This window comes from Misgurnus anguillicaudatus, chromosome 2, assembly GCF_027580225.2.
Source record: "Misgurnus anguillicaudatus chromosome 2, ASM2758022v2, whole genome shotgun sequence".
Classification (NCBI taxonomy): Eukaryota; Metazoa; Chordata; class Actinopteri; order Cypriniformes; family Cobitidae; genus Misgurnus; species Misgurnus anguillicaudatus.
Genome location: NC_073338.2, coordinates 41,247,324 through 41,273,187, shown reverse-complemented (window position 1 = coordinate 41,273,187; position 25,864 = coordinate 41,247,324). Strand labels below are relative to the sequence as shown.

Sequence of the window (25,864 nt, the reverse complement as noted above, 5' to 3'; positions counted from 1 at the left end):
CTTTGGCAAAAATGTTATTGACCCAAGGCTTAGATACAGTTTAGGTTATTACACTAGGTCTCTCTGGATCCTTGTCATGAAAATAGTTTGCATGTGTGTACTAAATACTGTCATTACGGTTATCTGTCACCTCTTACCTTTTTGTGACGATGATTAAAACCATGTGTGTGTGTTTACTGTTATAACAGTCAATTTAGAGCTCTTCATTAAGTTTAGGTTTTAGGTAATACCTTATGTTTTTTTTTAAGTTATCTTTATTAATTTTAGATGATAATTGTGGTGGTATATATAATAGTAGTTAACATTTGAAGTGGATAAAAAAGTTCATCAAAGTTGCCCTAAGATAAAAACCGGTATTGGGTATTTTAAGACAACTTGTATGAATGGTTTTGATCCACTTCAAATGTTGTTTTGAACCAATGTCTTGAAGAAAGATTTTACCAGGACCCATTATAAGATTTCTAGCAGAGCAAGTCAGGTTTTGACTTATTTATCTGTTGGTATTTAATATAATCCATGAAGGTCCACCAGTATATTTAACTGTAGACATGGAGCACTTTTTAATCCATGTGTGCACCAAAACCATCTTGTGTCCCTGCTGCCAAAAAATACTCTTCTTCGTTTTTATGTCCACAAAAATGTGCCATACTGGAACTTTAAATAGGACTTGGTTTTGTGGACATATGAAATTCTGTATGGAGGAATAATCTAAGATCACCTGCCATGAATTCTTCAACCTTACCAGACATTATAATACAAGACTCTGAGCTCTTATCCTTGCAAATGGGGGTAGCAAAGAGGATTAAATAAAGGTGTGCTCCATATATATGCCCAGTGAGTATTAGAGAAAATGATTTATTTTGTAATGTAAATTCCCCTTCACTTTCATTTTTTGTGATTTTTTTATTAAAGCTTAAAAGAAGAAACATTATAGATTATTTTTTCTAGCTTTCTTTGCTCATATTTACCAAAGGTGCACAAAATTTCAAGCCACACTGTATAACTTGTCTGTGGTCTATTGTTGTTAAAGTGATAATATGTTTAAAATGTCCTTTAATAAATATTTCAACAGTTAGTCATATACATTCTGTTGTTTGTCAAATGTTTGCATGCAAAGAACAAAAGACAAAAAACATCTGCGTCAGTACTGATGTGAGACATGACAAAAATAGACAACTATAGATCTCATCTTCTATTGTCCTATGCTGGTTTGAATAGTTCTGCTAAATGATCACTGATGGTATTCCTGTAGCTCAACTGGTAAAGTGATTTTTTAGTAGCACAATAGTTGAGAGTTTCAATCACAGCAAACACACATACTAATAAAATGGGTACATTAAAGCACTGTAAATCACTTTAGATAAAAGCCGATGACTTTGATGCGCATATTCTCATAATTTGATTATAAAATTTATAAGACTAAACTTGGATTTGACATAGTCACATATGTCTGCAGGTGTGGCAAGTTCATTTTAAACCTTGCTTATACAATTAAAAACCAGATCTGATTTCAGTTTTATTTCCTCCACATAACAAACAGTGAGCCAGATGATCTGACCACATGAAGTTAGACATTTATTTTTAGACAGACTTTATTGGTTTTCAAAGACATTACACAATTTGTGTTGCATAATTGATGAATTCTAAGTCAGCTCTTAATTTATTTGTGCGTGTGTGTGTGTGTAACACATACAGTATGTGACCATGGACCACAAAGTTCACTAGTTACATGTGCAGTAATAGCCAACAATACATTGAATGCATCAAAATGATCGATTTCTCTTTTATGCCACAAATCATTAGGATATTAAGTAATCATGTTCCATGAAGATATTATGTAAATTTCCTACCATAAATATATTTATCATGTAATCTGTTTCGCTAAAGACTTCATTCGACAACTTAAAAGCGGATTTTCTCCATATTTTAAATTTTTTTCAGATTTGCAAAGAGTAACTCGGTCAAATACTGTCCTATCCTAAACATACATCAATGCAAAGCTTATTTACTCAGCTTCCAGATAATGTATACATCTCAATTTAAAACAAAAATAAAAACATATAAGACACAAGAAACATGAGAGACACATGAGGCTCAAGATGAAGATATCACAACACCACTGCAGGTTTTTATCACTTTTACATTGTGGATCATGAAATATCATTGACCTAAATTAAAAGTTTAAAGCGAATAATAACCCATGTGAATAGTGTAACAGCTCTACATTGACTATAGTGATAGATGTAGCCAGTAACCCTCTTAAGTTAGTTACTCTGATTTTACCACAGGATTGAGAGTTTCTGGCAACATCTTATACCGGTGATGAAATATCAGAGCCTCTTATTGGTTTCATTTTTGCTCTCATACTTTGAATAGTTAAATTAAACTTTTACAAACAAGTAATTGTGTTGCATACGTAACACACAGCGTGCAAACTGTATCACTCGCTTAAACCTGAAATGATTGTAATTGATTAAGCAGCTATATATACTAATTAATAAATCATCGAATAACCATGAACATAAATGAACGTGTTTGTGTAATAATATGCTGCAGATGCTGCAGTTGTTAACCTACGGTGTCCTGGAAGACCCAGCTCCATAGAGCCGTGGGTTTGAGCTGAATCCTCGGACATCATGTCAGGCCGTACCATACCCATGAATGTACATGCTCAGAGGGGCGGTTTCCCATACAGGTTTTAGGTTAAGCCAGAACTAGGCCTTAGTTATATTTGGACATTTAAGTAGTTTTACAAACATTCTTTAAAATAAAAAATACACTGAAAAAATGATTCATTGAATTCAATCAATTTTTAAGGTAAGTGGTTGCAATCAATCCATTTAAGCTACATTTAAACAAAAAAGATTAGCAAAGTAAAATAAAATAAAACTTTTGTTTAAATGTACCCTAAATAAATTGATGGCAACCACCCACCCCAAAAAATTGATTAAATTCAATGAATAATTTTTTTCAGTGTACTGGTGTGCATCTTGAGACAAAAAAATGACACTGATATATGTTAAGATACTGTATGTCAGTGTAAGATGTTTTTAAATGAAGGCAGCTTAAACATGCATTTTAGTCTTGGACTAAGATAAGCCCGGTCTGGGAAACCACCCAAAAGAGATTCTGTGTGCATGATTGTCAGCTGGTGATAATATGAAAAAATGTTCCTGCAAAACGCTGTGCAGCAGATTTTCTCTGAGATCAACTGATCATCACCAACACAAAAATCATTTTTATACAGCTTTTCAAAAATATGATATGCATAAAGTAATGAAATCTGTTTACTAAAATGCTTAATTTTTGGAAGTGCTGTATTTTTGAGAACTTTTTTTAGCTTTGGATGCACTGCAGAAAGTCAGTTTCTTAAATGTTTTCCAGAAAAAAATCAACAAAATTAGGTAACTTGAGGAGAAAAAAACATTAAATAAAATATGTTTCTGAATGAACAAAGACAAAAGTGTTAAGTCTAAAACAGCATCTCTTAAACAGCATTTGAGAGCGCAGCACCTCTCCGGACTAATTCACATACAATCGCAATTTAACTAGCTAACTAGTAAACCTAATTAAATGACTGCAACTAGATTTTTGTCGGTAAATATAATTCTTTAGATGAATACTGCACATCCATTTTCAAAAAAGCTTTGAGAGAAAGGACAGACCCATACCGGCCACTTTAGGTACAAACCCAGGCAAGAACATAGTAGCTGCTGTGCCTACAGTATCTAAAACCGTGCCAAATACTGACGGTTGGGACGCCTCTTCTCTCCTCATGTCTGCTTTCAGGCTGTCAATCTCTCTCTGCATGCGAGAAGCCTCCTCCTGAAAGCCCTGCTGCATAAGAGCTTCCCTCTCCTGTAATATGACAAAAAACGTTGCATTTAATTGGCTCACACAAACAAGACTTTAACAAGAAAAGTTTAAGCATCATACAGTCTTAAGAGCCATGTTCTTACTTTAAGTTTTGCATCCAGAACTCGTTCATTATCTCTTCTTAATCTCTCTTGTTCTCTCTCCATCTGATGCATAAGCTGATTCACGTGTTCATCATGGGTTCTTTGCATGTCTTCAAACGCCTGCGCCTGTAACCGGTTCTGTTCCTCTAGGCCTTTCTGTCGCTGCTGTAAAACTTCATTCTTTAACCTCTCCACTATACATAGACAAAAACAGATTGACAAAAACATTGATTTCAACTAGCCAAGGCACCACTAATTCAAAAGTGGTAGATCAAAATGTGATATTTAGCAGTGGCGGCCGGTGACTTCTTTTTTCGAGGGCGCTCAATGCGAAGTTCATCACAAGATGTATGTAGCCCATAATATGTGTGGTTCGTAATTTCAAAATATGTGTTCTATGCATCGAGGGATCCTATGTGCATCACGTGTCTGTGAAAATAAGTGCCTGCTGCAGACGCGTCTAAAGGGTTTTAGACGCGTTTGCCAGATCTTATGCGTAATTAAAGTTTACTGTTAAAGGCGGAGTCCATGATGTTTGAAAGCCAATGTTGATATTTGAAATCACCTAAACAAACACGCCCCTACCCCAATAGAATCTGGACCTTCTGTTGATAGACCCGCCCCACACATACGCAACCCGGCATTTGATTTGATTTGATTGGCTATAAGTGTGTTTTGGTAGTCGGCCCGTCTCCTTTTCCAACGCGTTTTTCAAACATCGTGGACTCCGCCTTTAAGGGAGTGTCTTGCATGTATTTTGTGAACATGAGCGTCTCTTTTATCATAAACTGTTTTGACGCGTGTGCAGCAGGCACTTATTTTGACAAACCATGTGCACATGGTTCACATGACGCAACAAACACACATTTTGAAATCACAAGAAACACGCATGACACTCCAAACACACATTTTGAATTTGCGCCCCTCGGCTGAGCAGTCACGAGCCGCCACTGATATTTAGGAAGTTAAGAAGAAAATGTGAAGTAACGCAACTGTAGCTAAAAAAATCGATCGCTAAATCTGTTACTTTTTGTGGTACGACTCGGCTCACTTCACTTTGGCTCGATTTGCTTTTCCACTGCAGCTTATAGAGACAGAGCGCAGCGCGTCATAACCTGAAAACCACGCCCACCGCGGGGGAAAGCAATCCAACCATCTCCATTGACTTTGTATTGCGAGAAGCCGCCTCCTTGTCATTTCTGGCTTATAACAAAAAACTGAATAATGCCTAAAAGCTGCTGTGTGACGATATGTACAGCTAACAAGCCAAAGAACCCAGAAATAAGTTTTTATAAGCTGTCGAGCTGTAAAACTTAGCCTTTAAGGAGAATAAAGTGGATCACCGACTACGTTTCCCCCTATTGGACGCAGTTCGACTAATAGTAGTACTATAAAAAGTTGCCTGTTTCCATTTCTGTGTCTTTAAACGCTCGTTTTTTAAAGTCGACAGCTTATAAAAATGTATTTGTTTTTTTTTTTGGCTTGTTAGATGTACACATTGTCACGCAGCAGCTTTTAGGTATTATTCTGTTTTTAAGTTTAATCTGTAAATACGTTTTTATAAGCTGTCGACCCCAAAAAACGAGCGTTTAAAGACACAAAAATGGATACAGGCAACTTTTCATAGTACTTCTATTAGTAAAACTGCATCCACTAGGGGGAAACGTAGTCGGCGATCCACTTTATTCTCTTTAAAGGCTGGGTTTTAAGGCTCTACAGCTTATAAAAACTTATTTCTGGGTTCTTTGGCTTGTTAGCTGTACATATTGTCACACAGCAGCTTTTAGGCATTATTCAGTTTTTTGTTATAAGCCAGAAATGACAAGGAGGCGGCTTCTCGCAATACAAAGTCAATGGAGACGGTTGGATTGCTTTCCCCCCCGGTGGGTGTGGTTTTCAAATTTGCATAACTGCGCTCTGTCTCTATACTTAAAAGTGGGTGGGGTTATAGAGTTATTATTATGGTTGAACTTGTGTCACCTCTACTGCCATGACATCATGGTAAACATGATACAAACAAAAGCACAACAACGGAGCATATCCACAGAATATGTCCTTGATTTTGTGAATATTTTTTTCACCACTAAAAGGGAGTTTGGGAATTTATACAAAGCACACTGTAAAAATGATATCAAATCAACATATATTTTTATATTACTTTAACTTAACAAATTAAGTTAAACAATTTCAACTTGTTTTTATAACTTACAGTGGGGCAAAAAAGTATTTAGTCAGCTACCAATTGTTCAAGTTCTCACACTTAAAAAGATGAGAGAGGCCTGTAATTTTTGTCAAAGGTACACGCCAACTATGAGAGACAAAATGAGAAAAAAAATCCAGAAAATCACATTGTCTGATTTTTTAAAGAATTTATTTGTAAATTATGGTGAAAAATAAGTATTTGGTCAATAACAAAAGTTTATGTCAATACTTTGTTATATACCCTTCGTTGGCAATGACAGAGATCAAACGTTTTCTGTAAGTCTCCACAAGGTTTTTACACCCTGTTGCTGGTAGTTTGGCCCATTCCTCCATGCAGATCTCCTCTAGAGCAGTGATGTTTTAGGGCTGTCGCTGGGCAACTCAGATTTTCAACTCCCTCCAAAGATTTTCTATGGGGTTGACATCTGGAGACTGGCTAGGCCACTCCAGGACCTTGAAATTATTCTTACGAAACCACTCCTTCTTTGCCCTGGCAGTATGTTTGGGATCACTGCCATACTGAAAGACCCAGCCACGTTTCATCTTCAATGCCCTTGCTGACAAAAGAGGTTTTGAGTCAAAATCTCACGATACATGGACCCATTCATTCTTTCCTTAACTCGGATCAGTCGTCCTGGTCCCTTTGCAGAAAAACAGCCCCAAAGCATGATGTTTCCATCCCCATGCTTCACAGTAGGTATGGAGTTCTTTGGATGCAACTCAGCTTTTCTCCTCCAAACACAAGAAGTTGAGTTTCTACCTAAAAGTTATGTTTTGGTTTCATCTGACCATATGACATTCTCCCAATCTTCTTCTGGATCATCCAAATGCTCTCTAGCAAACTTCAGACGGGTCCGGACATGTACTGGCTTAAGCAGGTGGACACATCTGGCACTGCAGGAATTGGGTCCCTAGCTGCATCGTGTGTTACTGATGGTAGCCTTTGTTACTTTGGTCCCAGCTCTCTGCAGGTTATTCACTAGGTCCCCCCGTGTGGTTCTGGGATTTTTGCTCACCATTCTGGTGATAATTTTTACCCTACGGGATGAGATCTTGCGTGGAGCCTCAGATCGAGGGAGATTATCAGTGTTCTTGTATGTCTTACATTTTCTAATAATTGCTCCCACAGTTGATTTCTTCACACCAAGCTGCTTACCTATTGCAGATTCAGTCTTCCCAGCCTGGTGCAGATCTACAATTTTGTTTCTGGTGTCCTTTGACAGCTCTTTGGTCTTGGCCATAGTTGAGTTTGCATTCTGACTGTTTTAGGTTGTGGACAGGTGTCTTTTATACTGCTAACAAGTTCAAACAGGTGCCATTAATACAGGTAACAAGTGGAGGACAGAGGATCCTCTTAAAGAAGAAGTTACAGGTCTGTGAGAGAAAGAAATCTTGCTTTTTTGTTATTGACCAAATACTTATTTTCCACCATAAATCGCAAACAAATTCCCAAAAAATCAGACAATGTGATTCTCTGGATTTCCTTCCTCACTTTGTCTCTCATAGTTGAAGTGCACCCATGACGAAAACCACAGGCCTCTCTCATCCTTCCAAGTGGGAGAACTTGCACAATTGGCGGTCGACTAAATACTTTTTTGCCCCACTGTATGTCAATATACACAAATCAAAATTTAAAATAGTAAGATGAATTGACTTACATAACCAAGTTGTTTTACCCATATGGCAAAAAATAAATTTCTCTGGCCCAAAATATGTTATACATATATGCTAAATACATTTTGTAGAAAGTAAAAAAGCATTGAATATATTTTTTGATTTGAAAATACATTTAGTTTTAATCTTCATATATTAGCATATATTTTAAAATATATAACAAATACATTTCTAATTTTACAACCCATATAGCAAATATTATATTTTTCCTTGCCAAAATATAAAAGTTTGTATAAAATGTATACGTATGTATAAAATATTAAATAAAATTAATTAATAAAGAATTTGCAGTTAAAAGTATATTTAATTTTAACATTTTCAAACTTATGTTTATAGGTTTGTAACAAGCATATATTTTATATATATATATATATATATATATATATATATATAAAATTTAAATACATTTCAAAATATACAAAAAATTGACAAAAATATATTGGTGAAAACATTTTCAGCACATATATTTTTCATAATTTAGGCATAAGGAAAAAATATATTTTTCCTGGTACATCTCGCTTGGAACCTCAAAAAGTATCAGGTGCTAGGTGCTCTACACAGTGGAAACCCCCCAAAAGTGAGCCTTTCCGAGCTGTACCTGGCCATACTACACAATGGAAAAGTGCCAGGGTACTGAATGAGTAGTTGTATCGGATTTGAATTTTACCTTCGGCCTCGTGTTCGGCAGCGCTGAGAGTCTGATCAGACTGTAAAATCAACTTTCCGACATCTTCCTTCGCTTTCAAATACTTGCACAACACTTCCTCACTCTGTAGAAAAACAAAACATTTGTGATTACAGTAGGTTGATTCAGCATCTTTTTCTCATGAATTGGTTTTACATGTTTACAATGTTTCAAAGGGTTTTGCTTAGATAGTGGTAGTAAAGGATAGTTCACCCAAAAATGTTACTTCTGACATAATTTACTCACAAACATGTTGTTTAACTCCATCGAACACAAAAGAAGATGAAAAGTTTTGATTAGTGATGGTAAGCACACAGTTGACGGTACCCATTGACTTCTGTAGTATTTGTTTCTTTTCCTACAATTGAAGTCTATGGGTACCATCAAATGTGTGCTTACCATCCATCATTTATCAAAATATCTTCTTTTGTGTTCAACAGAATAGAGAAATTCATATAGATTTAGAATAACATAAGGTTGAATAAATTATGACAAAATATTAATTTTAGGTGAACTGTCCCTTCAAGAAAATACAGTAGTTCACATAAAAATGACATGCACATATTGCCTTCATGCAGAAATCATTTGTAATATTCTGAGAAAGCGGTAACAATAAAACTGATAATTCATTTAAAATAAAAATATCTCATAAATGTTGACACAGGCTCAATTTGTTTATCAGGTTCTTCAAAGTGTTTTGATCTAAAGAGCACTTTTTCTATTGTCATGACTTCAGGTTTTTTCCCACGTTCATAGACTCTAAAGTGACCAGACGTCCTGTTGTTACAAGGTGTGCCATTTCTTTTAAAATGTAAACATGTCACTGTTTCGGCTGTCAGTGTCAGCTTTAAATCTTAAAATAAACATCCTCCATTTGTGCTTAGCGTGAGCATAAATAAATCTGGCTTCAGAGGACACGTAAGCATAAAAGATCTGGGACTAGTTTTATATGTCATGTCATTTTTAAAGCCTTGATCACTATAATCTGTCATTGTATTAGATAAAATGAGATCCTCAAAACTTTTCAAAGCTACAGTAATCATAATCTGGCGCAAACTAGTAGACCATATTGGACCAGCAACAAACCAGCATAAAAATAAGCGGGTTTTTTTTTTTTTGTAACTGGTCACCCTTCTATTGGCCAGATAAAAACCAGCTTCAGTTCCAACTTAAGCTGAATATTACAACAGGGACTTTTTGTTTTTCATAAATTCATGTTATTTTGTATGTCATTTATCAACATCGCAAAACATGATTATATCTGTTTTGAATGTAACCATTCACAAAAGTCAAAGAATGCATGCGTGTACCATTAATTTTGACCGTGTGCTGTCTCTGTACACAGAGGTCAGTTGTGCAAGTAAGTCTTTGTACTCTTTGTATCCTCCAGGCTTCATGTACACTCCATCAGAAATATCTTCTTCCAGCGATTCAAACACATTACGCTGAATATCCTCACACTGTCTCAGAAACTCCTCCTGATTCTGGTAGCACATCTCTTGATAAGTATTATAGATCCTCCCCTAAAAAGAGAAAATAAAGAGAGTGTACAACAGTTTGCAAAGATATTTTTGATAACGGTATGACCTCCCTTTGCAAATTTGCATGGTTATAAAGTGGTTTCAAAGTTATGTTATATTAGGCTTTGGTGTGTGAAAAGTTGACAAAACTTATAAAATTAAGTTGAAATTGTTTAAGTTAAAGTAACATAAAATATATTTTGATTTGACAAAAATGCTGTGTATTTTTTATAGTGTATAGGTTTTTATAAGTTAATGGGTACTAGCTGGTGTGTGCATACCATCATTTATCAAAATATCTTCTCATGTGTTATAAAGAAACTCATGCAGGTTTAAAACAAAACGAAGGTAAATGATGGCAGAATTTTCATTTTTGGGTGAACTATCACTTAAATTTGGTCTGTCTTTAGTTACCATGAGGTCTGTTTGATGACTCTGTTCATTATCATTGAAGGACATGGTGATAAACAGGTCAACAGCTTGCTTCTCAGCCTTTTCGTGGATATCAGACAGCTCGGCAGGGTCCATGGGAAGCTTAGTGCGCTCGAACATCTCTTTCATGTAAAGCTCTATGGCATGTTCCACCGCACGGCCGTTCTGGATCTCTGCCAGAGAAACTACAGCGTTCTCCAGACAAGGAACCTTCCCGCTGCGGATGGCCTCCACGTAAACCTCAGCAAGATTACCAAGAGCTGTCAGAAAACAAATCCCTTTCGATCACTTTTGTTATTTATAATTCACAGATTTTTGCACTTAAAATGCAAAATATGTAAGGCTTTTGCATTAAAAAAATAAAAAACTAAATATAGAAGAGAAGCATTCTGTCTTGGTGTGCTGGCAGATTTTTCACTTTTAAGATTCATAACAATGCTTTAAAAAATCTCAGATTTTGGGAGGGTACCCACCAATTCCTGTAACCGTACGACCTCCGCTGAGGGTTTTTGGCTCTGCACAGTTGTAAATATAATTGCAGAAAGTGTTTGCCTGCTGTAGGAATTCTGGCTCCAGGTCATCCTCTGACAACTCCTCCATTCTTTTCATGTCTCCTGCACCAGCAGGCCGAGGAAACACAAAGCATTTTCTCACAGCAAAGAAATGGCGCAGACAGCGACGAGGCAGGTTAAAGCGCTCTATCTGCGGTGAAGTACCTAAAATTAAACAAAGCATTCTGAAAAACTTTAAAAAATAAATGATTACCTCTTATACTCTTAACGGAAAACAACACAGTTTTTCAATCTTTCACCATGTTCTTACCTCAACTTAAGACAAATTATTACATACCTATGTTTCAATGCGTGCACTTAATCTTTGTACAGCGCGTTGTGAATGTGTTAGCATTTAGCCTAGCCCCATTCATTCCTTAGGATCCAAACCAGAAGCCACTAAACACTCCCATGTTTACCCCATTTAAAGACTGTTACATGAGTAGTTAGACGAGTATGGTGGCTCAAAATAAAACGTGCCGATTTTTTGAGCAGATAAAAAATGAGAACTATATTGTATGGCGAAAGAGCACTTAGTTTGCAGCACTTTAAACTCGGGCACAAAAATAGTAGTAGCCAGGTTTTATTTTGTGCCACCATACTAACTCGTGTAAAGGGCTCGTTATAGTCGTGCGTAGGTCCTACGGCGTAGCATCGACGGCGTAGGTTCCGCGTCGGTTTTCATTTATACTTTTGCGTCGTCATCCGCGTCGACGTGCAAACACACGCGCGACCGCTGGTAGGCAGTATCCACGCGTGTAACCACAGTAGCAGCACAAACGTGAAAGAAGAAGAAACTTAGCAAGTTAACCCACAAACGAAGAAGAAACAGCAACTTGTTGTGTATAATATGAGAAGACCAGCAATGATGGAAGTAAATAAACAGCGACTTATGTTTCAGTTTGAGTTAAATCACTCCTCAACTTGGCTCATCTTTGTTTTCACCGTCACAAACGGAAATACCTATGACGCAGTTTTTTTTACCTGACGGGAGGGGTTCTGGTTGACCAATCACAGCGCTTGCGGTCCGCGTAGATCTGACGCGCTGTTAATTTTTTTGTGAGGTGCGCGTCAGGCTACGCAGAGCTACGCACAGGCTACGGATAGCCTACGCCGTAGCCACACCGCAGGACCTACGCACGACCACAAATCGCCCTTAACTACTCATGTAACAGTCTTTAAAGAGGGAAAACATGGAAGTGTTTGGTGGCTTCTAAATTCATTCCTGTTTGATCCTAAGGAATGAATGGGGCTAGGCTAAATGCTAACACATTCACGACGCGCTGTACAAAGATTAAGTGCACGCATTGAAAAAAGATAGGTATGAATTAATTTGTCTAAATTGAGGTAAGAACATAGTGAAAAATTGAAAAACGGTGGTGTTTTCCTTTAACATACAGTATAATAAAAATCACCTACAGTACAAGTAGGGCTGTGCAATTAATCATTTTTGATTTTCAATTCTTGATTCAAAAACAAGATAATCGAGAAAAAACATTGATTGTATGATTACAATATAAATTGCGTGCTGCTTAAAGGAACAGTATGTAGGATTGTGGCCAAAACTGGTATTGCAATCACAAAACTTGTGGCAAAAACTGGTACTGCAATCACACAACTGGTGGCCAATACACAAAATGACAACATAAACATCAGTTGAGGGCTGCAACTCCACTTTTTAAATGACAATATCCTGGCTATACCCCTGTTGTCAGTGATATAAGTATTTTTGAAATGAAAATGATTTCTTAATGTCTAGTGACACATCAGGGCCATTTTATGATTAATTGATATACATTTCTTACATACTGTTCCTTTAACTGTTGTGTCAAAAGGCACCACTGCTTTGACACGTGTACACTTACTTAATAAAATGGTTAAATAAATGCATGTTTTCAAAGTCAGTGAGTAATCGTGTTAAATAATTGTGATTATGCATATTTCCCAAAATAATGATGATTATGATTTTGTTCATAATCGAGCAGCCCTAAGTACAAGTGCAAAATGTTGAATTTATGTAAATCATGAGCTAAAGGAATCATGTTTTCATATAGCTTTGTAGACTAATACAAACTGTGCCAACATAATATTTATTCATAAAACTTTTAGGGGTGGTTTCCCAGACAGAGTTTAGATTAATCCGCACTAGGCCTTAGTTATATTATGACATTTAAAGGAACAGTATGTAGGATTGTGGCCAAAACCGGTATTGCAATCACAAAACTTGTGGCCAAAACTGGTACTGCAATCACACAGCTGGTGGCCAATACACAAAATGACAACATAAACATCAGTTGAGGGCTGCAACTCCACTTTTTAAATGACAATATCCTGGCCGGACCACTGTTGTCAGTGATATAGTATTTAAAATGAAAATGATTTCTTAATGTCTAGTGACATCAGGGCAATTTTATGATTAATTGATATAAATTTCTTACATACTGTTCCTTTAAGTAGTTTTTACAAACATGCATTTTGGGACTAGGATAAACCCCGTCTAGGAAACCACCCCTCCATGTATAAGCTGGTGTGATGGAAAAGTGTGATGGTTTGATAGTGTTCATGGTTTTTCTAGATCTGGCCTTCAGTTAAGCTTAAACATCTTGTTTTTCCTCATTCGCAAAATTTATTTTACTTTGTGAAAAAGAAGAAAGATTCCTCAGATATGCGAGGAATTAAGGTGATAACAGTTTTAGGCACGGATGACATAAGCAGACAACATGGTCTGCAACTTTAAGGCCATTATGGGATAAATTTAGGTTGAACTGTATTAAGTTTATCTTATGCTTAAACCACTTAAAATGATGCCTCATAATGTAAACAGACAAGCATTTTCTTTAAAATTGTATTAAACCAAATCTAAAAGTTTCATTGTTGTGTTGTTTAAAAATAGCACCACTGAATACAGCTGGCTAATGCAGTGGCTGATGTCATATTCCTGCATTTGTACGTTGGAGTGTCTCCAAGACTGTGCTAGTCTGGGTGTATATGTATGTGTTTATGTCTACTTCTTACCTTTTTTGAGTTTCAATGACCTCTCCAGATATTCGTCTGATGTTATTAATTCATCATCAATTTTCAGCTCCAGGGTAAAGTCACGAACAGCCCAGACAAAAGATGGGAAAACCCGCATGAACTCCTCTGACTCATCCTCTTCTTTGTCTTGACTTGGGTTTGCCTTCACACGAATGTGCTCCGTCAGCTCTGACACATAGATACATTAAGTACCATTCAGGATATAATAACACTGTTGGCAGATTTGCATGTTATGTTCCATAATTAGATTCTGAACTTAAAAAGCCTTTTAAATTCCATTCCAATTCAGGAAGACTTTAAAATGATTCATATTTGAAGAAATACACTTACTACAGTGGGTGTAATTGTTAACTAAGAAATATCAACATTAAAAAATGATAAACATTCATCAAAACATTTGCTCATGCATTGCACCGCAAAAGGTCATGGGTTCAAACCCAGGGAACACCAAAAGCATCTTGTCATGTAAATAAATAGAAATGCATTGCATTTTGCATCTGACTAAAACATACTAAAATTCATAAATATAAAAATTTTTAAAATTCAACTTTGCAAAAATGTTAAATTAAAAACATTAACCCCTAGGAGAATACTACTTTCCATATCCTGACTCTACTTGTTTATGTGTGAAGGATACTGCAATTTTTCCAGAGCTGTGTTGTCAATGACCCCTAAACTGTTGTATACCAGAGTGCTGCTGAGCAGAACGGCCAGACAGAAGATCCATGTGTCATGTTTCTCATCCCCCTGAAACATTAAGAGTTTATTAGGTCTATTCGGTTACTACGTTTTAATTTAGCAAAGGAACAACCAAACAAACATATCACTTAAAGGCGGGGTGCATGATCTCTGAAATCCAATGTTGACATTTGAAATCACCTAAACAAACATGCCTATACCCCATTGGAATCTGGACCTTCTTTTGATAGACCCACCCCACACATACGCAACCCAGACAACAGTGCTGATTGGCTACAAGTGTGTTTTAGTACTCGGCCTGACTCCCTTTTCCAAAGCGTTTTTCAAAAAATCATGCACCCCGCCGTTAAATCACTTAAAAATTATCATTTATATGCTGGATTCTAATTTGCCAGTCGCAACATTACAGGATTTGACAGGTGCAGTGTCATAATTACAAAAAATGTAATATAAATATGCATAATTAATCACATATATGAGATATTACAAATGATTAAACCAAATGTAGATTATGTACACTGATCACCCTGTCGAGATTTATTCTGCGATAACAACCGGCTGACTGTACATTATCTTATATGTAACGCAATAAATTACGTACATTTGTAACCCTATCTGTGAAAACCAGGCTAAAGTCTTCATATAATCTAAATTTGAGATAACAAGGCTCAACATTTGATTTCAATTTCACTATGATTTCAGTCTTTGTCATGGCCTCACTCAGTAAAGTTATATTTTCACAGAATGTTTTTTTAGGATGATTTTATGTAAAAAACAGTCAAACACAAACAAATTCTTTAGCTGGGATTTTACAGAAAGGTCACAATTTAAATGTCATCATAGTCAATAGAAAGTGAAACCAAAGGCAAGGTAATAATATTGTTGTTATGAAAATGTTACTGTGGATACCAATTGTCTGTTCTTACCTTTTGTACGTCACCAAGTCCCTCTGTGTCCAGAAGCACCAAAGTGTGTCCTTTTTTACTTGGGTGAGGGACGCACCAAATCCAGATGCCTTTGGTTTTTGATTCGATTGTGCTACCAAGAGCAAAGCCTGAGACAGTCACATTATTAGGGTCAATGGCAAATAAAAATGTCTTGCACTTTTTAAACCTCTAAAAACCATATTAACATGGTTTACTTCTAGGTATTACAATCCTTTTAACTGGAAATGTAAAACTTACATCACAGAACAGGTGTATAAACCTTATTGTCTATATGAACAGCTAAAACTGATAAATCCTGACAAAAATACAACTATACAAGAATCTTGAAAACAATCTAAAATGTTCCTTAAAATGCATTTACTAAACTACAACACTTTCTTGAACAGTGTGTGGACATAAATGTTTGTTGACAGTGTGAACACAACCACCATACAATGAAAAATGAATCATTCTTTTTTTAATCCTCATTAAACCAAAGCAGTCCTATTAGACAATATTTTGATTCTCTTGTTAATGTGACATCATACTGATAAAGCTCCACCCAATGCCACTGACTGACAGCCCTTCATTACGTCAGGGTTTCCCGCAGCACTTTGCAGTTCGGGCGGCCCGCCTCAGCTGGAAAACCCTACTGCCTTAACAAGGTCATCCAAAAAAAAATTAGCTGCACAAAAGGCGGTCAAGTGCATCTCAATGAATAACGCGGACACGCTTTACACCACGAGCGAGCACACCACATGGCCAAATGAGTGAAAGACGTGGTCCGGCACTGTCTAGAGCAAGGTTTCCCGCAGCACTTTGCAGTTTTGGGCGGCCCACCTAAGCTGGGGAACCCTACCCTGTTAACAAAAAAAATCAGCTGAACGACTTCCAGCCAATGGAATTACACGACCGAGCAAGAATTTTTAGTTTTAAGAAGTCGTGTTTCTTAAGACAAACGCAAATTCCAGCCAATCACATTACAGAACTGAGAAGCATTCCAACCAATTAAATGAAAGAAGGCGGGAGTTTATGTTCACTATGTTTGAGCGTTTGTATAGTGCTTTACACATGAATGCATATTGTTTCAAAGCTATTTTTACAGAAAATGGGTCCTTATATTAAAAAATACGGATATTTACCGTAGCAAACCCAGAGATGCAAACTACTTAACTTTAGGTTAATTTTGCCAAAGAAGCAACATCCCCCCGGGGTGGCGGCAAACCCTACCACCTTAACTAACACATTTTCTGCGGGAAACCCTGTAGAGGATAACTAGTAGCCAGTTGATAAAACATCTCGGAGAATAGCGTGGACGCGCTTTACACCGTGAGCGTGCATCCGCGCCACACGGCCAAAATGGTTGTTCTGTCAAGTGTCTGGAGGATAGCCAGTTGATAAAACGCGTGTCTCTGAGAACTGTAAGTGGATTTTTTTTTTGAGGTTATTTAAGCCTGTTATTGAATTAGTCTATAGTTCTTGCAAATTTAAAGTAAGTTAGCTGGTGATTTTTGTTGTTTGAGCAACCTGCTAGCTAGGTTGCACGTACCTGTTGATTCAATATAATTGTTGCTCACGTTATTTATGTGCATTATTTAAATGCTACAGTAGTTACACTCATTTAAGATAAATGTAATTAATAGTGGGAAATAATCAGTTTTTACAATTTAACAATGTCATCTTTCATTGTTCGCCAGACAAATCTGCTTCAGTTTGTGTTTATTAACTCTTTAGTTTCACTTCATGACGCAGCTATTCCCGTTAGAGGTATCTGTTAAAAACATTTAATTCATCAATAAACTAGTATGTGTTCATAGTTTCTTCAAATTTTTATTTTATTTGAGTGTTTTAAATAAAAATATTTTCATCATGACACGTACCTGCCCCTTTGATTGCCATGACCCCGGCCACAAACCACCTTAACTAACACATTTTCTGTGGGAAACCCTGATTACGTTGCCTGCCATATCTCAATAGTGAGATAATATTGTCTCAGGCTGTATTCACAGGAATCAGATTTATTTAAACTGTCTCTTTTACTTAGGGCAAAGGTTTTCAATCATTTTTGTCAGCCAAAGCCCCTTGACCTATTTTTTTTAAGTAGCCCCTGAGATTTTGAGTAAATATTTCATAATTTATTAGCATATTTGCAAGTTCAGCTTTTAGTTTTTTTTATCACTGGTACTTTACATAGTTATTGTTGTTATTAATACCTGTTATTGGACATCTGGTAATTTGTTGGGTAATCTGGTAAGTGTTGTGTAATGGTCAAATGACATGCAGATTAAACAAATTATATATATACATTTCACTGTGACAGCAAGCCCAGGCACTCGTGGGCCAGTACAAGCGACACAGTAGCCTATATGTACAGATGTGAAGCTAAGATTCATCCAAACAGTCGCTAAGTTTGTCTAAATGGGTCTAAAAGTCGCCAGATGTAGCAATAAAGTCGCTAAGTTGGCAACACAGTCGCTGAGTTGGCAACACTGCTTCAGCCAATCCCCCCCTTTTTTAAGCAAGTAAACCCCACCCACTGATTAACATTTAATTTGCATACAAGTTGAAAATTAAAATGAAAACGAAAATGAAAAAGAAAACCAATAAATAAAATTAAGATAAAGGACATAAAATTAAAACTTTACATTTTAATTTTGTACCTATTATTGCTTGGGCATGAATATAAAGCCTTTTAAAAATCTATTTACAGATTCCTTTTCAAGTTTGCCTTTTTATTTTAATATTGTCAGTCTTGACTCAAATTTATATGGAAAATGAAATGTCAAATCATCAATTTAATTGCATTTTTCAATTTGTCCGGAATGATGCTTCATCACTTAAAATAAAATAATTAAATTTAATGTTTTAATTTTTATTTTAGCATTTAATTTTCAAATTTGGGACAGATTTTGCGATTTTATGTTTTATTTTATAATTTAATTAATTCATTTTAAAAAAGTCAAAAAATACCTTCCATATTCGCGAACTCTAGTTTGGGAAACCCTTGCTGAGTCCCAATTCGTCTACTTATACTACGACCTAAAAGTATGTAATGTTTTTGTGAGGAAAATGTACATACTTTTGAGTGTGTAGCAAAAGAGTATGCACGTTCTGGGACGTACTTCGATGACGTCATGCAACGTGAACGAAAACGTGGTTGCCTAGTTACACACACCACAACTTTTAACAATATTTAATTCATTCTTATAACTTATGTCAAATATAATTTTATTTACTATTCCCATCTTTTTTTCTCATCGTTTGTTTCACAATACATTTTACAATGTGTTTTACCAAGTTGAGGAGTGAAGCAGAGCGTCATTAGAACTAAACGCAGGTCGTTTGTGAGGCGGCTGGTTCTGACGTTCATGTGCAATGTGTGTAATGAAAGCTACTTATTTTAAAGTCAAAATATTAAAAAGTTTATAGTATAACTATTGTTTAACGTATTTTATACTTATATATAACTCAAAAATACCCAGATGAAAATGAACCATGCTTTTACTACAGTAAAAGTGTAGTAACCATGTTTCTTCGTTGGACTAATAAAGTTAACATTTGTACAGCCACAGTATTACTACAAATAAGCAAGAGGGTCAGTGTGGTTAAGCTCCTCCCTCCCGCACGCAATGGGTTGTGGGCAATATTAGCCGTTAGTGTGTGCATTGATATGCACTTTGAATTCAAACCGGAAATAGTAGACCATCCGGGTATCTTTGGGATACTCATTTCAACATACTACGATTTGGGACGTACTAATTCTAGTTTCGAATACTATTTAGGAAGGATAGTATGCGAATTGGGACTCAGGGCCTGAGTTAGGAGTGTGGAGCTGTAGCTCATTTGCATTTAAAGGTACACAGATGAAAACATGCTATAATAAATTATCTGTGGGGTATTTTGAGCTGAAACTTCACAGACACAATCTGGGCACACCTGAGACTACATTACATCTTGTAAAAATGGGCATAATAGATGCCCTTTAAATCTAATAATAAGATTTTGTTTTCTTACTGGAATTTGTTCCTAATTTAAGCATACATTTAAACAAGGCCATTCTGCAGGCCGTCTCACCTGACTGTTGTCCTGCTAGCCGGTTCATAAGATAAGACTTTCCAGTACGGTAGAGTCCCACTACAGATACAACCACCACCGGCTCGGTGATCCCATCCAGAATGTCTTTGCCTTCTTTCCTGACACACAGCGTCCCACTGTCGTCATTTTCAATCAGACACACAGGAGCTGGCATGCGACCTCCCAACGCCATGGCTCTGTGAAAACGAAATACACGCACCGTTAACGGGACCGTACGCAGCGCCGCCTTTTACTATCACAACGCGCATGTAAAGTAAATATCGTTAGCGAGATTTCTAGTCATACGCTCAGAAAACAACAGCACAAACCCAACAAGGCTAGACACACAGGCACACATTCCAGACTTACCTAAAAAGGGTCTGTTTTGCTTTGTTTATCACCAGGCGTGGCGTGCGTGCTCTCTCAGTATGGCCACAGACTGCAAATGTGAAAGTAAAAGTAAAACTGCGCCGACAACAATTGGAACAGCTGCGCTTTCTCAGAAATCATCCGTTTAACATCAACCCAATTCAATCTGGGCGGACACAGGAAACTCCTAACTTACATGGTAAATAAGATGTGGTTTACTTTTGCACGTATAGCATCGTATATACTGCATGTTTTCAAACCGCTGGCTTGACAAGAACCGTATCGATAAGATCTTTCATTTACGGTACAGTAAAACATATTTTGATTATGTAACGTTATGTGTGTTGCATTTACTGATTTGACAGACTCTTAAACAACAATTCATAATTTTTGCTAAATATTTTGCCTTTTTTACCTTTAGCAAACAGAAGCCGTTAAAGAATCATGTCTCAAGCAAGAATGATGCAGCGGCCCATATGTTTGGTAAAGAACGTGTGTGGATCTCTCGAAGTTTGTAAAGACGCCATCGAGGTTTTAAATGGGATCAACGAGCCGGTGGTCGTGATATCTATTGTAGGACTCTATCGTACTGGAAAGTCTTATCTAATGAACCGTCTAGCAGGACAACAGACAGGTGAGTTAACCTGTTAAAACTCTTATGCAGTACATTGATGCAATAATAAAGACACCTGAAAACCATCTCTGTGTAAAGTATGAGAATATTTAAATATAATGAAATAATATAAAACGGATAGTCCCAGTCAGCAGCAGTTGTTTATCTACTACTTTGTATTTCACACAGCAGTCATAACGGTTTCTTGGTTCTGGGTAGAGGGGATACAGCTATGGACAAATCTCGCGAGAGGTAGCAGTTCTGGCGAGATAGTATACAGCTACGGCCTAATCCCGTGAAATGTTGGGTTTTTAGGGTTAGGATTGGGGTGGGATAGGATTAGGATGAAAACAGCACTCATCCGGCTAGATTTTGGCCTGTACACTTTCTTGCCACAACTCGGTTTCTTACTTCTGTTTACATGTCAGGGACTGCTGTTTATCTCACATATTATTATTTTTTTATTTATATGAATAGGGAATGTGGAGTTGACGTCACGCTGTGTTGGATTATGTGTAATCCGCCATCTTTGCAGGCACGCGTCCTATCCCGCTGTATTTGAGTTCATGTATTGGAGGTTGTTTTTGTATTTTCTGTCGAGATTTTAATAAACTTCGATATGTTTGGTCAGTACTGCTCGATCAAGCAAGTCACGCGATCGTTCAGGGAGGAAACTGAACAACGGAATACGTTTTTCCAGCTTTTATTCGTGGAAAAAACAAAGGAAGCCGGTGCAGGAGCTGACGAAAAGACGCCGGATCGCGTGGTTTGCATGCTGCAATCAGGAGAAAAACGTTTACTTTTCAAAAAAAATCCCTGCATCAGCGAGAGTGTGTTCGATGCATTTTCAGTCATTCAGTAATTTGTGATTAATAAAAGCAGAACCACTTAAATTGTCTTGTTTTTATGCTAACACTGTCAAACTAACTTGTAAATGTAAGTTATTGATTGATTCATTCATTCATTTCTGATCACCCTAAACACATGAGTTATAAAAATAAATATTTAGACAATTTTGACGATTGTAACACATATTTTTTATTAAATGCAACTGCTCAAACCCACTGCTTGTGACTCTTTAAATAACAACGTTAGCTAAATATTTAGCATTTTGTTTGTTTTAATAACTTGGCCAAAACAGAAGTGCCATCTTTTGAACATGTGTTAATTCATCGCGCAGAATACAACGGAGAAATTATTTTATAGAATCATTAAGGTACGTAGGTATTAACACATTGTCAGTAAATAGCTGGTTTGCCAACCATAAGACTCCAAAAGAAGAAGTGTCACTTTACTATAAGCTTGAAGGGATTTATATCTCTTAAACTCCTGCAAAGTGTAAATAAAGTCCTGCAAAAACAAGGTAATTGACCAGATATGTAAGCGGAGGTCCGTAATCCAGTCTTGGGCTGCTAAATCATATGGATCTATGTTGTTTATTTGTCCAAATAAAGTTTTTTGGCAGTAGCATTTAGTTTCTCCCGATAGGGTCCCTTCTCTTGTTCTTTCAACTTCTCGATATCTTCAGTTTTTCTTCAAATTTACCTAGTTTTAGCTTAACATGCCCAGAATTAAATGGCATAGCGGTCGTCGGTGCCTCTAAACATGGCGCCCACGTCCCATAATGCAACACTGCGGTGACGTACATTAACATTCCCTATATAATATTTATTTTATGATTTCTTTGTAATATAAAAAATCTATACACAAAAAAAAATGCTGGGTGGTACGGAAGCCGAGAGAGGCCATGCACTATTATTATTTTTGCTTGCTTGTTTTCTCGTGATCACGACTTAATTTCTCGTTATCTCGAGATAACAAAGTTGTTTTCTCGTGATCTCGACATAACAAAAGTTGTATTTTTGTGATGGGATTAAAGCTTACGTGTACTCGATGTTTTGTTTGTAAACAGCAAAAGCATATTTTGCTAAATTAGCATTGATGAACAAACGAGATTTTACTTGGATCAGAGATTCGCTCAAGCGGAAATAGATGTCAATATTTACAATTTTACAGTGGTGAATTTAGGGACCGTCTTTAAGTTACTCAATACACGTTTCTACTTTTAACAGCATTTAAATGAAATGACTGAAAGTCAACAAACAGTCACAAAACCAACGTGTTTGTGTGGTTGTCAGCTATAATGCACACTTTTTAGATTGTTGATATTTATTTAAATAAACTGTTAAATACTATTGAAGATAGAAACGTGTACAGAATTACTTTAGAGATGGTCCCTAAATTCACGAACATGAACCGTCCAAATTTATTTATTTATTAAGTCTACACATTAGCTACACGTGTGGTTACGGCGAAGACCCCAACTCATATACATTAGCAGTCCACTTCAAAATACACTCAATATTATATTGACAGGAAATTACATTATGACATTTGGATTATCATGAGATAATTAAGTCGTGATCACGAGAAAACAACTTTCGTTATCTCGAGATCACGAAAAAACAACTTTTGTTATCTCGAGATAACGAGAAATTAAGTCGTGATCACGAGAAAACAACTTTTGTTATCTCGAGATCACGAGAAATTAAGCAAGCAAAATAATAATAGTGCATGTCCTCTCTCGGCTTCCGTAGGGTGGTCTCAACACATGGTTGGACAAAATTATGACCAACCCAACCGTTGGGTTAAATTAACCTAGAAAATGTCTTAACTATTGATTGAACAACCCAGCATTTTTAGTCTGTAGCCCAGTTGGTAGCATGGGTTCAATCCTAGGGAACACACAAACTAATACATGTATAAGTTGAATGCATTGCTGTGGAATGCATTAATGTAAATGTAAATAAAGCAAGGCTTTGAACCGGTTCACAAAACGAAAACCAGAAACTTTTGATGTTTTGCAAGGAACAGAAACGAAACCAGAAACAAAAAAATGTTCCGGAACCATTTATTTAAAATAATGGTAACAGGTTAATACAGTTCTTTTTTTTTCTACAACAAGATTTCTGTGCAATACTCGGTGAAGTTCACTTCAGGTCGTCGTTGACTCATCTGAGAAATTAGAAGCTTGCCACCAGCAAGTAGCCCAAGTCTCTAATGCTCAATCATAAGAGGTTAATTTTGTAGGCTACCAAGTATCCCAAGTTTGTTTTTTAATACTAATTAGTGGTGTAACGGATTGCAGTTGATACGTGATCAGTATAGATCACGACCCACGCTTCGGCTCGCTTGCTAATTAATACGCAAATTTGAATAGGGTGAAAGTTGATCATTTGCACGTGTTTCAAAGGCTTGCAAATGTTAACACTTAAGGGATTTTAAACAATTTAACTGCAAAATGGCGCTAAAGTGAGCAATTTTCTGTACGGACAGACATGCGTTGAATGTGTCCGGTCCAACTCCAATCAAACGTGATTATCCCTATGCCCTTCAAAGATCAGAACTCTTGATGTATAAATTTGAGAGTTGCGCTACTGTGTCTTATACTGTCGTCCATTAAAATACATTTGGCAAATAAAGCACTGAAAAAGAATTTGGAGTCCTCGGTTTGTGTGTGTGTGCACGCGTGTTTAAGTGCACTCAACAAATTTAGGCATGTCAGACTTACAGTTATGCCGCTTACATAATGTAGCCGTTTTTAATGTTCGATGACAAGTTAGAGACTTAAGGAAAATTATGTAGACTAATAATTTTAGGGTTAAACCGAAAACCGGAAACGTTAAAATACTGTTTCTGTTCGGAACAAACCAAATAGGAAAAAAATCTGGTTCATAGCCCTGAAATAAAGTACTCAAGGCTTTATCATCTTGTGACTGTATTCATGTTTAAAGGGTAATACGTGACCTTCTTTCTTAAATGTGTCTGCCTCAGGGTTTGCTCTTGGTAACACTATTGAGTCAAAGACCAAAGGCATTTGGATGTGTTGTGTCCCACACCCATCTGAAGCAGGGCGTACTCTGGTGCTGCTGGACACAGAGGGACTGGGTGATATAGACAAGGTGAGGTTATTGTTTCCATCTTCTGCAACATCTTGTTTTGTTGCATTATTTAATGAGCCCTGTGCCACCTGAATGAGTCAAAATATGGAATTAGTTTAAAAATGATGCAACACTTTATATGACCCTGTCTGTAGTAATTATTTGTCATTTACTGTTTTCTACATAAGATCATCCTACATAAAAACCAATCTGTAAAAATAGAACCTTGATATCTTTAATATTGACTTGGTTCATGTCGAATCAATGATTGAGTCAAACTTTGATCTTTAATCAATGATTAGATTATGGGACTTTAGCCTGGATTTCACAAACAGGTCCGGCCACAAGTATGTCTGTGGTATGTCTCAAGATTTAGTTTAGTTAATGGTATTTGTTATTTGCTGACTCACAGGATGTTCAGCCAAATACAGTGTTTGCTGTCTAGAAATCATGTCTCACAATAAATATTTTCACTTGTTTAACTATGAGATTAAAGTATAAAAAAAGATTCAAATATAGAAATTAGACTTTAGAAGCACCATCAGACCATTTTCCACTTGAAAGTTGAGGTTATCAGCAGTTATTCTATCCATATTATTATTTTTATAGCTTATCATCAATAATATTTGTGTGTACTCCTATTTTACTAGGATTTTAAGTAGACATCCGAGACAAATGTAAACTTTGCATGCTCCTAAGCATCAAAAGCATTATATTCTAAGCATGACAATATAATATTAGGTAAAATAACCAAGTCTTTAGTTTTTAGTGGGAAGTTTCTGAAAATATACATACATAAATACAGGTAATTGGAAGTGCTTGATTCTATTTTATGCAAGAAGTTTTCTGGGAAAAAATCCATATTATTCCCTGTTTAGTGTAGGATAATATCATAAAAATTCTATACTTTTTAAGCAGACGCTAAACTTTTGCTTTAAATGCTTATATCTTCTGTATGCAAATGTTGATTCATACCAAAATGCTTTTTTGCATAGTTGTGTTTGACACATGGAAACGTCTCGGGTTATGTATGTGACTGTTGTGCCCTGAGAAGGAACGTTGCGTCTCCCTTGCCATACTTCCTGCGTCCCTGTAACACCGTCTATGGCAATATTTCAGATAGCGATATACTTCCTGGCTCCCGCGTAACTCTATCTTTGTCGTTAAGCCTCACCATTGGCTG

The 25,864-nt window shown here is 36.5% G+C and overlaps 3 protein-coding genes across 4 annotated transcripts in view; 2 read left to right on the top strand and 1 right to left on the bottom strand.

Moving 5' to 3' along the window:
* Positions 1-25,864, top strand: part of LOC129442906 (guanylate-binding protein 1) — a 97,008-nt gene that overhangs the window by 39,880 nt on the left and 31,264 nt on the right. The window lies entirely within an intron of this gene.
* gbp2 (guanylate binding protein 2) lies at positions 1,575-20,261 on the bottom strand. The gene is made up of 11 exons (XM_055203187.2): positions 20,128-20,261; positions 19,759-19,955; positions 15,685-15,812; positions 14,697-14,806; positions 14,039-14,238; positions 10,946-11,188; positions 10,455-10,732; positions 9,831-10,043; positions 8,503-8,605; positions 3,960-4,153; positions 1,575-3,858 (listed from the first exon to the last, which is right to left on the bottom strand). Exons 2-11 carry the CDS (start codon positions 19,949-19,951, stop codon positions 3,637-3,639), a joined length of 1,884 nt encoding a protein of 627 aa, XP_055059162.2. The 5' UTR covers positions 19,952-19,955; positions 20,128-20,261; the 3' UTR covers positions 1,575-3,636.
* Positions 20,187-25,864, top strand: part of gbp1 (guanylate binding protein 1) — a 26,679-nt gene continuing 21,001 nt past the window's right edge. For both annotated transcript variants that reach the window (XM_073855289.1, XM_055203189.2), the window contains exons 1-3: positions 20,187-20,326; positions 20,549-20,761; positions 24,575-24,702. In XM_073855289.1, coding sequence (XP_073711390.1) covers positions 20,572-20,761; positions 24,575-24,702 — 318 coding nt within the window. In that variant the 5' untranslated portion in view covers positions 20,187-20,326; positions 20,549-20,571. The remainder of the gene's footprint in view (positions 20,327-20,548; positions 20,762-24,574; positions 24,703-25,864) is intronic.